Genomic DNA, 15,172 nt, shown 5'->3' on the forward strand with positions numbered 1-15,172 from the left:
ATCTCACTCACAAGCTGACTATATCAGGAGGCTCAAGATCCAACAGAAGCACAAAGAATCTCCTCCTGAAACCTCGTAGATTCCAAAAGGAAAAAACATACAAACGCTCCTTCTCTGGAATGGCACCTAGGATCTGGAATGCACTCCCGCCAGAAACTAGGCTTATCCCCTTCTCTGTACTCTTCAAGAAAGAGGTAAAAGCCATCCTTATGGCTAAGTTCACCTGAACCCGATTGCTACTGGAACAATGACAGTACATGGCTCCTATATTATCGGCTACCTGAATGCTTATCTATGTTAGACTCTTTTATGACTGCTACTGGATCAAAATCATTGCAAGGATGCTATATTATTGGTTTCCAGATCGTTTATTAGGGCTGTACACTCTGACTTGAGTGCTTTACTAACTTGCAATCCACTCACTACTGCCTACTATTCTGTTTTCAACAGTGTGGTTCCTCACCCTCTGGGGTGCTATAATCTTATTCGAGTCGACACTGGACGGCTTCTATATTATTGTTTCTTGATTGTATTAGTGTGCATACTCTTGTGCGATTGCTACCCTATTTTGCAACTCACTCACTACCGAATTTTATACTGTTTTCAACAGTTTGTTTATCCTACCTACTGTTTTCTGTAAAGCGCTCTGATATCTGCAAAGATCTTGTTTGCGCTATATAAAACTTTAAAAATAAAATAAATAATAAATAAACTTGTTGATTCTCTTTTTTCTCTTTTAATCCCTTGATGTGATAGGACAGAACTCTCTTGCTGAATGCGCACGCTTTACATTTACCACAAGGATAAAATCCCTTCATATCATTCAGGGATCCCTGTCTAGATGGTGGTTTCTCCAAATGGCTGCTAACAAGGCTATCTCTTAAGGCGCGTGCCTTTCTATATGTTATTAGTGGGCCTGCTGGAATGTCGGCCCCAATGATGTTATCGGTTTTTAGAATGTGCCAGTTTTTTCCCCATGATGTTTCTAAGTCCAGCATCCTCAGTGCAGGTGGTAATCATTCTAAATTGGCTATTCTTCTTATCAGGTTTGTTAGATTTCAGTAGATCTTTCCTGGATTGTGTTTTAACTCTAGACAGAGCGCTCTTGAGAACACTAGCATTGTAACCCCTAGCCAGGAATCGATCAATGCTACTCTGAACAGCTGAGTCGAAATCACACTCCCGGGAGCAGTTCCGTTTGAGTCTAAGGAACTCTCCGTAGGGGATGCTGTTCACTAATTTTCTTGGGTGCCCGCTAGACGCATGAAGAGTGCTGTTACCAGCGGTCGGTTTTCTGAACAGGGAAGTTGTGAGTTTACCATCAATGACCTCCACCCTCAGGTCCAAATAGTTAGCTGCCACCAAACTAATTTCGTCTGTAAAGTGAAGGTTTACTTCATTCTTATTCAAGAGTGAAACATATTCCTCTGCCTCACTGATGGTGCCCCCCACACCAGGAACAGATCGTCTATATATCTGTACCACAACACTACTTTGGCGGTCGATTGCTAGTTCTTAGGGGACCAGGCCACCTGCACCTCCCACCAGCCCACAAACAAGTTCGCATAACTGGGGGCGAAGCAGGTGCCCATCGCGGTCCCAGAGACCTGCCTGAACAATTCTCCCTAAAAAACAAAAATATTATTAAATAGGCAGAATTCAATGAGTTTTAATAACATGATGTTATGCATGGCATACTTCAAAGGTCTCTTACTTAACACCTTAGCTGCGTGTAAACATTTCTCCCCAGTGCTGCGCTGTCCATTAGAACTAGTGCTGAATGGACGTTCAATGGTCGTGCGCAGCACTGGGGAGGTAGCGCTGCTGACGACCATTGGCCGTCAGCAGCACTTAAGGGGTTAAGAAGTACTTCACAGCGTTCAGGCCTTGTCTGTGTTCAATGCAGGTATATAGACTGGTGATGTCTAAAACCACCAAACAGTATGATGACTGCCATTCTAAGGATTCCATGTGCACCATCAAGTCTGTAGTGTCCCTGATGTAGGATTTCAATCCAAGCACAACGTCAAATAGGAAATGATCCAGAAATCTTGAGAGATTCTCTGTTAGGCTCCCCATGGAGGAGACAATTGGTCTACCTGGTAGTAAAGTTGGATATATGATGTTACCACGCGCACTTTTAGCACGCATACCATTACCACGCATTTTTTACAACGCAGGTCATGTTACAACGAAAACCTTTACAACGCAAAACACTACAACGCAGATACTATTACAACGCATACCATTACAACGTAAGTATAGGTAAGTATATAATATTTATATATAATGTGAATAATTTTGTTTTAATTATTTTATTTAATTATTTATTATTTAATTATTAAATAATTTAATTAATAAAAAAAATTAAATTTTATTATTTGTAAATATATGTTAAAAATACCCTGTACCCCAAAACCCAATCCCAACCCTAAAACCTAAAAATACCCCTGTACCGCAAAACCCAATCCCAACCCTAAAACCTAAAAATACCCCTGTACCCCAAAACCCAAACCCAGCCCTAAAACCTAAAAATACCCCTGTACCCCAAAACCCAAACCCAGCCCTAAAACCTAAAAATACCCCTGTACCCCAAAACCCAAACCCAGCCCTAAAACCTAAAAATACCCCTGTACCCCAAAACCCAAACCCAGCCCTAAAACCTAAAAATACCCCTGTACCCCAAAATCCAAACCCAGCCCTAAAACCTAAAAATACCCCTGTACCCCAAAACCCAAACCCAGCCCTAAAACCTAAAAATACCCTTGTACCCCAAAACCCAAACCCAGCCCTGAACCCTAAAAATACCCCTGTACCCCAAAACCCAAACCTAGCCCTGAACCCTAAAAGTACCCCTGTACCCCAAAACCAGCCCTGAACCCTAGAAATACCCCTGTACCCCAAAACCCAAACCTAGCCCTGAACCCTAAAAACACCCCTGTACCCCAAAACCCAAACCCAGCCCGAACACTAAAAATACCCCTGTACCCCAAAACCCAAACCCAGCCCGAACCCTAAAAATACCCCTGTACCCCAAAACCCAAACCTAGCCCTGAACCCTAAAAATACCCCTATACCCCTAAACCCAAACCTAGCCCTGAACCCTAAAAATACCCCTGTACCCCATAACCCAATACCCCTAATAAATGTATTAAAAAAAGATAAATTTACCTACACTTACGTTGTAATGGTATGCGTTGTAATAGTAGCTGCGTTGTAGTGTAATCTGTTGTAAATACATGCGTTGTAAATACCCTTGCGTTGTAATGGTTTAGTTGTAACAGTACTTCGTGGTAAAAGATGCGTGGTAACGGTTGTATAAACACATGGATAGTTGAGGAATCATTGTCGATGTCCGTTACGGTGCCTCCGCCAGAAAGTATCCTGCTCCAGTATTTGCACCAGCGGCGGGGCAATCGCGATACGGGTGCCGATATAGCGGTGGTGCACCGCCTAATATTCTCACTTCAACTTCCCTTCTCGTTCATAGAAGAAAAACGGCACTCTCGGGGCTTGTGTGTGGCAGTAGCGATGTTTATTTACAGACGCGTTTCGGAGTGGTCTCCTTCGTCATTGTCAGTTGCCACGAACGCGCTGATGCCCCGTCTATAAGTTGGCAGGGTATGCTCAGACCTGAGTTCCTTGCTCACTTTGCCACTGGATTCAAGCAAGCCTGGCTGAAGACGGCTGTAATGCCAGAAACCGGTCCTAGGAAGCTTGTTTCCGGTCCAGGGAAGGCATGGCTTGGCAGTTCAGGCTGGACTGTTCTCATGAGGCACAGGGTCAGACTGATTTGCATATGGCCATGTCTGAACTGGGCTGGCAGAGTGGGCTAAAGAACGGTGATGGATTAAACCCAGATCTGTTGACTGGATGTGAGTGTTTGATTGGTTCAGATGCTCCGTCCATCACCACCCCCTTTCGTACCGCTTTGTTCGCCATAAGTTGGCAGGGTATGCTCAGACGTGAGTCCCTTGCTCACTTTGCCACTGGATTCAAGCAAGCCTGGATGAAGACAGCTGTAATGCCAGAAACCGGTCCTAGGAAGCTTGTTTCAGGTCCAGGGAAGACATGGCTTGGCAGTTCAGGCTGGACTGTTCTCATGAGGCACAGGGTCAGACTGATTTACATATGGCCATGTCTGAACTGGGCTGGCAGAGTGGGCTAAAGAACGGTGATGGATTAAACCCAGATCTGTTGACTGGGTGTGAGTGTTTGATTGGTTCAGATGCTCCGTCCATCACCACCCCCTCTTGTACCGCTTTGTTTGCCATAAGTTGGCAGGGTGTGCTCAGATGTGAGTCCATTGCTCACTTTGCCTCTGGATTCAAGCAAGCCTGGCTGAAGACGGCTGTAATGCCAGAAACCGGTCCTAGGAAGCTTGTTTCAGGTCCAGGGAAGGCATGGCTTGGCAGTTCGGGCTGGACTGTTCCCATGAGGCACAGGGTCAGACTGTTTTGCATAGGGCCATATCTGAACTGGGGTGGCAGAGTGGACTAAAGAACGGTGATGGATTAAACCCAGATCTCTTGACTGGGTGTGAATGTTTGATTGGTTCAGATGCTCCGTCCATCACCACCCCCTTTTGTACCACGAATGCGCTGACGGCCACCATTTTTAAAATACACAATGTAAACACATGGAGATCGACAGGAGACTAGTACGCAAGTACAGAATAGCAAGCACCATGTTTAAAGAAATCGATCTTGCTTTTTAAAGTACACACTTTGTAACCAATCTATGAATCATAGATATAGAAACATTTTACATTTCATATGATTAAGCAATGTGTGATTCAAGTAAAAATTACTCACAATAATCTTGCCATGGATCGGCAAAGGCAGCCCATTTTAAAGGGCTGCCGAAAAAGGACCCCCTCGGTATCTCCGAGGAGTAATGTAATTTAAAAAATAAACTATCTAAAAATAAATACTTTAAAACAATGTGGTAAATCAGTATAAAAAAATTATAACAATTATTACATTTACAAAACCTTTGAAATTCACTGAAAAAACACCATAGGTTTCAGCCAAGTTATAGTTAGGAATTAGCATTTAAAAAACCTTAGAAATTCACTGAAAAAACCATAGGTATCACACGTTATAGTTAGCCGGACATTTCACTCATACAAAACCATTTAAATTCCCCCGTTATAGTTAGTTCAGCTAACTATAACTTGCGCGCCCGCAATGCACTGCTGATGACGTCACATATTACATCACTCATGACATGGTCAGTGACATCACTCATGACATCACTGATGACATCTTTTTGTAAATTATAAAGTCGTTTCTCTTGGGTTTGCGTCTTCTAAGAAAAGAAATTGCTTGATGGATAGTTTCTATGATAACAACCTGCCATCAAAGAGCAAACAGACCTTTCCAAAGTTATTTACATGTAATCATAGTTTTCTGTCATGGAGATTTTATCTGAATTCATCCACAATCTCTCACCTCCGAAGAATCAGAAAATGATGATTCACCTTTACTTCCATCCCTCTTTTTCTTGTAAAAACTGTCTAGCTGGCTCTGAAGGGCACGATGGTCCATGACTTCACCTGCTATTCTAAAAGTGTTGGTTTTCAGTTTAGAGCCTTTTTATAGATATTTTTCTCTTGATTTGTCAGCTTTAAAATGCTATCTTTTGTCAGTTATATTTTGGTAAGACTGTATGGTTTTTAAGTTTTAAGTTAAAAAAAATAATGAAAATAGTGCCTCCTATATGCAAGGCATGTTTAAATATATTCTTTTAACCCATTGTTTTCATTGTATTCATGTCAAAAGAATTTGAATCTGCAGTTGCAATGGACACCTATTACAGTTATATGATCTAGTGTGCTTACACCCCTGAGGCGGAAGCCGGGGGCTGTTAGGCTACGAGGGCTCATTGTTTTTTTCATTGCTGCTATCCTCGCATTTTAGTCTAGTGACTCACGATCAAATTTCAATTTTTAAAAATTTGCTGTGTGTTCTTGTTTGCTGATTTTAAATTGCTATTTGCACTTTGTTATAGCCCCCAACTCTTCCTTGTACCTTATACCCACTCCTCGCACAGCAGATTACTTGCTGGGGCGAGAGAAGGCGGACACCATCTTGGGGGGAAGGCAGGGGCAACGCCCCAGTTGCTGACTGACTCCCACCCTCCTCTACTCCTCCTACGAATGAACACCAATCCTCGACGGCGCAGCGGGCGCGCATAAGGCAAGCCCGTCTGCGCCCGTCTGCGCTAATACCGTGCTTAGCGCCATACCCCTTGGCCCCCTTAGACCCCACCAAGGAGGTAAGGTTATTACTTATTCCAGCAATCATTTGAGGGACATAAGAATCACCATGGGAGGCTCGCGTTGTCCCCACTTTAATACAGACTTTTTAATTAACCTACAATCCGTACAATGCAAAAATTGTACGTTTAAATTGACAATCCCGTTTCCTCAACAAATACAAAATTTTCCCCAAAGAAACACCAAGGCCAAACTTACCCAGTGTGCGCTTATCAATGCTCGCTCACTTACAAAACATAAAGAGGATATCTATGAATTCATACTAAGCCAAGACTTAGATCTCCTCTATATAACAGAAACTTGGACAGATCAATCATCCGGTCCCGATCTCTGTACAGCAGTCCCGGATGGATATTATGTGGTCAGGCAGGATAGTCTCCCAGGGAAAAGAGAAGGCGGTATTGCTATTGTATATAGAAAAAACCTGGTTACAAGGATAGAACCAATCGACCTTGATTCAGCTGAAGCACTAACTTTCTGCATTAGGCTCTCCCCCGCGCAATCCTTCAAAGGTACTCTTATTTACCGTCCACCCTCCCCTCGAACCCCCTTTCTAGCATCCCTTAATACCTTACTAGAGCCCATAGCAGCCAACCCTGATTACATAATATTAGGCGATTTCAATTTTCATTTAGAAAATCTCAATGACAGAGATTCGTCAACATTAGTCTCCGACCTTTCTTCAGCAGGTCTCAAATTACTGATTACCGTCCCTACCCATCAGGCTGGTCATACACTGGATGGCCTTTTTTCTAATAATCCTTACATCACCTCACCTTCAGTAAAACCACTAACATGGACACACCACGCTGCATTAATGTTCACCATTATAACTAGAAATGTTAAAAACTGATACACGACAAATCGCTCTTATATACAATTTAGAGACTGGAAGAACTTGGATGACCTAACTTTACAGTCTACCCTGCTCTCTACTCAACCAGGGGATACAACAGATCCCCACATTGCTTCAGAAAATTACAGTGTCTGGCTCAATAATGCCTTCAATTCGTTAGCCCCTGCAAAAACAATGCTGCCTAATCGCAACACCTTCCACTCCTTGGTTTTCTGAAACCCTTAGATTGGAAAGGCAACGTTGTCGAAATTTAGAAAGACGTTGGCGTAAACTCTATGATAACAACGATAGAGATGCTTACAAAAAAGCTTTGGCCATTTACAGAACGCAGTTAACCACAGAAAAACAAAAATATTATCTGGAGCAAATAGAGTCAGCCAAAAATTCCACTAAACAACTCTATCAAGTTGTCTCGAATTTGTCCACCCCACCAATTTGTACTACCATAGAACCATCTCAAAATCTGTGTAATGAACTGGCAGATTTTTTCAAACTCAAGGTTAATGACATCTTCTCCAACTATTCTACAAAGACAACTTCAGAACCCACCAGTCCCAATACAAATTATCCCCCAACTTCTATAGCTTTGTGCGAATTTACTCAAATCACCCCTACACAGATAAAGGAAATCATGACAACCATCAAATCGGGATCACCACTGGATCCATGTCCACCTTTGATCATCAAGCCAGTGACTAACTTGATAGCTCCCCTTCTGACAAACATCTGCAACGCTTTGTTTCGCTCAGGCTCCTATTCTTCGGTCTGGAAGAAAGCAATCATTAAACCCTTAGTGAAAAAACCAAGTCTGGATCCTTCAGAATCCAAGAGTTATCGACCCATCGCATCCCTCCCCTTCCCGTCATAAATATTCGAAAAAATTATGAATCATCAGCTGGCCAATTACATCGATCAGAATAATCTCCTTGATGATACCCAATTCGGATTCTTGAAGGGTCATGGGACTGAAACTGCCCTGATAAAGGCAGCAGATGAGGTCTGAGTGATTATGGCTCAAAGAGGCGCAGCAGTTCTGATATTATTGGACCTGTCTGCGGCCTTCGACACGGTCGATCATAACATCTTGATCGACCGTGTAGGAAAGATTGGCGTTCAGGACAAAGCCAAATCACTGCTGACTTCTTTTCTGTCTGGCCATGAGCATTCAGTTAAACTGGGTGACTTCTTCTCCCCTGTTTTCACCTTACCGTGTGGTGTTCCCCAGGGATCCTCGTTAAGTCCGACGCTATTCAACATCTATGTGTCGGACCTGGCGAGGGTCATCAAATCATGCGGTATTGGGTTAACATTCTACGCTGATGATACCCAGTTGGTACTGGCTGTTCATAACAACAGAGGAGCAGTTGCGGCCAACTTTCAGAATGGTATGATGGCCATCAGTTCCTGGATGGATCACAATTGTTTAAAATTAAACTCAGACAAGACAGAGGTCATGATCTTTGGTAGCCTGACCCCGTCTTGGTCTCCAGCATGGTGTCCTCCTGATCTAGGCCCTCCCCCGACACCGGTTAATAAAGTCAGGAACCTAGGGGTTTTATTTGACAGTAAACTATCATTTGTAAGCCATGCCAATGCAGTAGTCTCAGCATCTTTCTATACTTTGAGGATGGTCAAGAAACTACTGCCGTTTCTCTCATCCAGCGTGGGCAAGACCTTGATGTGTACTCTAGTTCTATCTAAGGTTGACTACTGTAATGGATTATTACTAAATGCCCAAGAGCAAGTCCTAAATAAGTTGCAACTCGTCCAAAACGCTGCTGCCAGAATCCTGACCCATACACCAAAATTCTCGTCCATCTCCCCGATTATCCGACAACTGAACTGGCTTCCGGTTAGGAGCCGCACCAAATTTAAGGCGCTATGTATCACCTATAAGGCCAGGAATAACATAGGGCCAGAATTTCTAAAGAAAGCCTTGTCTGCTTACACGCCCAAAAGAGCCTTGCGCTCATCCACAGCTAATCTCCTTCAAATTCCTCGCACAAAAAAAGTGAACTGGGGGACAGACGCTTTACAGTCGCTGTCTCCAGGCTATGGAACACTCTCCCCCTCCATATAAAATCCAGTCCTTCTCTGATGACGTTTCGGAGACAATTAAAAACATGGCTTTTTAATCAGTAAGAACTTGACCTCTCTATGCACTTGATATGAAAAGCGCGAGACACCTTAGGGTATTTGCGCGCTATATAAATTGTATAAATAAATAAATAAAATAAATAAATATGCAGTTCATCAATATGCAATTGTATATTCAGGAGTGGTGTGTAATAAAATAAATGGCTTAAGAGATCCTTTGTTCTTTTTGTACAGTAACTAATTTAAGGACCTGCTCTGGTTGCTCTGCTCTATCTATCTGTCATTTTTAGGTAAACTTATAATGTGCTATCCAGACTCCCCAGATGTGATCACATTTCTTGGACAACAGTTGTCTTTATAATCTACTCTCTCTGCGGTCGTGTAGGAGTCTATCTTGCAACTCCATTCTCTAGCCATCAGCTCGGGAGAACTCTATTCTGTTGATTCCCCTTTTCTCGCATGTTATATTTAAAGTGATTGTATGATAATGAATATCAATTAATTCTCTGTCATGAATTGTTATGAGTTCACATTCAAAGGCACTAATGCAAAATAAGAAAGTTTTTGATAATACATTGCTATAATAATGTTGAGAATATAGAAGTACCATGGATTTTAAATCATATTCTGTGACCTTAATTGGTATGTTACAGTGGAAAAGTTTTGATTATTTGAAAGTAAATATTAGGAATCATTAAGTCAATCAAAGTTGAAATTAGAAAAGAGGAGTACCTTGAATTTTTATTAATTTGAGTTAAGCTATTAAGTGCAAAAAAGTTGCCAGTTTATGAAGAGCTGTATTTCCTAAAATGTTAAAGACAAACGTTTTAGAATTATAAGCTATATTTGCAATATTGTTTAGATAAGTAACATCTCTCTACGTTTGTATGGCTTACCATCTTATTGTAGTGGTCAAAATAGTATCTCTTTGTAAGTGTTATAGGGCCTGATTTAGGTCTTGGCGGACGGGTTATTCCGTCATAACGGTGTCGGTTTTCCTGTCTGCCTAAATATAAATTCCATTATCCATGGGATTTATATTTCAGCCTATGGGCTATTCGTCACTGTTGTGACAGAATAACACATCTGCCAAGATCTTTATCAGTCCCAAAGTCTTCAAAATGTTGACACACTTTAAATTGAAGGTTCTTAAAGGATCAAGAGATGTATGGAATTTCCAAATTTTGATTTACATGAGCAGCTCAGTGGATATTTGTGAGCTCAACAACTGTTGTTCTGTTTATTAGGGTTTGTACTCTCCATCATAGTGCATATTAGGGTGTGAAATTATGGGAAAAGAATCATAGGATATGCCCTTTACCAAACCATGGAGATAAGTAAGTTCAAGCATCCATTTAATAACCATGGAACTTTACATAAACAATCAGAATCCATATACATATAAGCAACTATTTAATTATATTACCATACACACAAGAATGGCTAACCGCATCACCTGTCTGATATTTTATTACAATACCACATATTATCAGTCTCTGGTCTCACAGGTATGACTGGGGCCCATTCAATTAAAGATAAGGCAGCTAGTACTTCTGTTTCCAATATTGTAATTTACAACATTGGCCACATACACTTAAGTGTGTTTTTTTGGCTGGTATAGACTCTTTGAAGAGTTTGTCATTCTGGATAGAAAACAATTTAGTCTAAATTATTTGTCTTAAGAGACTGCAAGGTATCATAGAAATGATGGCACTAACATCCTTCCTTGTTGGAAAATCCTAAGACTTTGCCAGATCTGAGTGTTAAGTTCTCAATGCATTTATCCAAAAATGCACTGTTGCAACTGGAAGGAAGTTACAGGATTTATGGTCGCAGCCACGGGGTACTCCCAAGTCACAACAGTATTCCACCCTTTAATGAGGTGGAGATTCATATGATTCCTTACGGTAAGAACTGTAATTGGTGATGTTAAAGTGTAAGTTAGGTATAATTTGTATGTTATATGCTAAATCATATTTCTGTATTTTGAAGGGGTCATGTAAGGAAGATATTAACGTCTCTGAAATTGCAAAGTTTAAAGATTTGGAAAGATTATATGAAAACACAGAAGAACATGCAAGGACACTTGAAATGGTGGTAAGTAGATTTACTACCAATGGATACTGTAATAGTGTCAGTGGATTCAAATTTGTTCTGGACTGAATCTTCCAGATGTATCCAGGCTGACAATAAATTGTTAATGCATGTTAAAATACTAATGTCTACACGCACCCTTTTTGTATTTCACCTTGTGTGTTCTACCACATATAAAGTGGAAAGGCCTCCTCAAGAGCTCTATTCACAGAAAGCGTTTTCTTGTGACAAGATTAAGGTGTTTTGCTTCCATGGGATATTTAGATATTAATTTCTCCCTCACCAGTAGTTTCAGGCATGTGCAGCACTTTCTTGCTCCTTTACTATTAGTTTCTTGATGAAATATGTTTTTCCTTTTCTTCTTTTGGGGTATCTTAGAACAAGAGAAATCTTGTAATAATCTCTATAAACAAAAAAGGACAATTTTAAAGCCTGCATCTTGTGTGGGCCAAAGATGTATGTGGATGATGTATATGCCCAGTGTACTCATTGACTATATTCGGATCCTAAAGTTGCAAGATATGTAGGCTCTTTTCAGCCAAGGCGTTAAAGTTTCTGATGTTTTTCCTCCAAGCTGCTGCTTCCTCAGATCAGGACTCATCAGTAGTGATCCTAAACTACCTCCCTCAAAATCTCATAAGAATAGGTATTGAAAAATCGTCTCTCAGGTTGAGAAAAATTCCAAATCATCCTTTGTTGAATCCATGACGTCCTAAACCCTTTGTGGCTAACGGTAAGCCACAGACATCATGTGTGACACACATAAAGTCTCTATGCCCCCTTTAGGAAATAAAAAGTCATCTCGCTGCTTTTGTCACATGAATGCCACCCTCAACAACCTTGTTGAAGATGCAGAAATTGAGGAAATCTTACTATGAAAAGACAGTAAAACCAGCTGTCTCTGTTGCTGATGATGCTCAATTGATGATGTTCTTGTTGAGTACATCATCAACATGAATGAATCTCTCTTCTACGAGGTCAACAACACTGTCTGCAGTGCTTGAGGTTGTTCCCATTAAATCCACCATACTGCTTTTTAAATTTCTGGTTTCCCCGATTGAGATCATACCTGTTCCTCCAACCCAAATACTGGAAAAATACTCCCATAGTCACGAGAGTGAGCAAATGAAGGAGGAGGGGAAGAAGAAGAAATGAGGGTTTTCATTGCCTTCACAGTTTAAAACATAGGCATACTATCCCTTAATGTTAATGGCTTCACAAATTACATTAAGAGGAAGAATGTGTTGTCTTATATTGCCTCAAAACTCCCACACATCACCTTATTGCAGCAGACTCACCGTTCAGCCCTGGAATCGAGCATACTAAGGAGATTGGGTGGGTCATGTAGTTCGTAGTAGTTTACTGCCCACTGCCCTTTCTGACACTCAGGGGATTATTATGATGATAGGGCAGAATCACTTTCCCTGACACCGACTCGGTCATGGGACCAACCGACACCCGGTCGGCGGTACCGACCAACTGATTTCAATGCAACCAAACATAGTTCCGTCGCATGATCCCTTTTCTCAATGGGATCTTGTGTTATTGCTGTAAACCTGTCGTAACACAAGCTCCCACTGAAAAAAAGGAGGTGCAGTTCATCCCTGCACCGAGTTGCAGGCACATCGAGGTGCCTGCCACAAGGTGAAGGGTTCAACAGCCTCCTCGGCCTCCAATCGGGGGCGTGCACCAAAGGGGGCCCTGCTGTAGGCCCCAAAACACGTTTTTCAACATGGTTTCCATGTCGGCTGGCATGGAAACCATGTTGGAAAGTGTTCATTGTAATCTCAAGGGCTCAAAGGCCTGCCCTTAAGATTATAGGCTGGACTCCGACTGGCGAATTGGCTCTCCGAGCCTGTTGGAAGCCAGCCGGAATGACCGGCTGGTTTACTTTCCGACCACCTCCAACATAATGAGGCAGTCGGAAAGTAAACCGTCCTGCCCATTACGATGCAGCCCTAAAGGCTACATCCAAAGGACGGAGCCTTTAGGGCCATTTTGTAATTGACCCCACAGTCTTCTTTGAAAAGGTGTGGAGTTGCAGTTCTGTTCCACAAATGTGTTCTGGCCCATGTTCTGAAGATGTGGAGGGGCCGTTGGGCCGTGATTTCGTCGTAAAATGTAAAACTATCGATCAGATTTAGGTTGTGGGGTCGGTGTGCGCTTCCAATCATGATCCGGCATCTTTCTTCATGGCGTCATTTAGACTGCTGACAGAGTTTGGTCACATCAAGACAATAATTGGTGATGACTGGAATACAGTAAATGATCCCTTTTTGGATCATTCTGGGCCAATGGATAGAGCTAACACAAGGGATAGAGGAATTCCGAACAATGTAAACCGGTATTAATGCGGTATCATGGCGGAAAAGATCCATGGCATTTGATACACCCAAGAGATAGAGAGTACACTTTTATGTCATGTGTTCATGGGACCTGTTCCCGATTAGACTTCTTTTTAATGTCTTATGCCTCATTGGCCTACTTGAGTGCTTGTACTATTGATACTGGGGGAATCTCTGACCATTCCCTGATAACTTTGGAATTGGATTTAGGACATGTGTCTCCTGTGTCCAAGTGCTGGCGGCTGAATATTTCACACTATCGTACTCCGGAGAATAAGCAGAAACCTATTGGCCTAATACTTCAATTCTTGTTGTATAATGAATTCTCCACATCTTCCACACAGGTGTTATGGACAGCAGGAAAGGCCACCTTAAGAGGTATGCTCAGTTGTGATCCAGTGATTCGAATGCAGGAAATCTGAGATGTGCAAACACTATTAGAGAGTTTAGTGCATGATCTTACAGAGACTTATGTACAACATCCCACAGCAGTTTCCTTACATCGGCTGGAGTAAGCAAAATATGATCTCAATACACATCTTATAACAGAAGCGGAGTATGCTCTACGTGGCCTAAAATGGCGTCATTATGAGCAAGGTGAAAAGACAGGTAGGCTACTTGCAGCATAATTAACTCAAAGTGAGACAAATTCTGCCATTCAAGCAATCCCTAATGAAAATATAGGATTGCTTATACACCCGGTAAAGATTACAGAAGCATTTGTGCATTTCTTTTCAACACTTTGTAGCACGTAGGCTCCAATTGAGGCCACTTCGGAGCTTGATTTTCCGAGATAGCTTTATCTTCCTGTCTTGTTTAAAGATGGGAGGCAGCTCCTTGAAGGGGAGATCACAGAGCAGGAGATTTCTGAGGCTATTAAGAATATGTCCAATGACAAAGCCCCGGGTGATGATGGTTTTCCGATTGAGTTTTTTTTAGATTAACAGGCAGTTTTTGATTCCGCTTCGTTATAGGCTTTATAAAGAACTGGAGGGTGGTGTTGTAATTAGTCCGGAGTTTAATAGAGTGCTTATATACCTTTTTTTGAAGCCCAGTAAGTCCTCCCTAGTTTAATGCATAGTTCTCAGGTGGGTTGTGTACCAGGGCTTTCTTCCCGTAATCATGTGCGTCTTTTGTCCAGTGTGATATGGACAGTAAGTAATGATTCCGATGATAAGTTGCTGCTCTCCTCAGATGCAGAGAAGGTTTTTTATTGGGTTGAATGGGGGTAACTTTTCGGCACCCTAAGTTGGGCAGGAGTAGAGCTGTATTTCTAAACCAACTCCGATGTCTATACGCAGGCACTACGGCACAGATAGACCGGAGGCCATTTGTCAAAATCCTTTCATACTTTGCAGGGCCCAAGAAAGGGTTGCCTGCTGTTGCTGCTACTGTTCCTTTTAGTAATCGTATAATTAACTTCAGCGATTCAATATTCTTCTTGAGTGGGGGGAATAGAAATGCCTGTAGAAACTTGCAAAATCTTGTTCTATGCAGATG

General features: G+C 41.9%; 1 protein-coding gene across 1 annotated transcript in view; it reads left to right on the forward strand.

The window, feature by feature from the left end:
- The window catches only part of CCDC192 (coiled-coil domain containing 192), a 937,988-nt gene that overhangs the window by 180,760 nt on the left and 742,056 nt on the right, over positions 1-15,172 (forward strand). The window contains exon 3 of the mRNA XM_086963041.1: positions 11,226-11,330. Within this exon, the coding sequence (XP_086819167.1) occupies positions 11,226-11,330 (105 nt within the window). The remainder of the gene's footprint in view (positions 1-11,225; positions 11,331-15,172) is intronic.

The sequence above is a fragment of the Lissotriton vulgaris genome, chromosome 3_1, assembly GCF_964263255.1.
Source record: "Lissotriton vulgaris chromosome 3_1, aLisVul1.2, whole genome shotgun sequence".
Lineage (NCBI taxonomy): Eukaryota > Metazoa > Chordata > Amphibia > Caudata > Salamandridae > Lissotriton > Lissotriton vulgaris.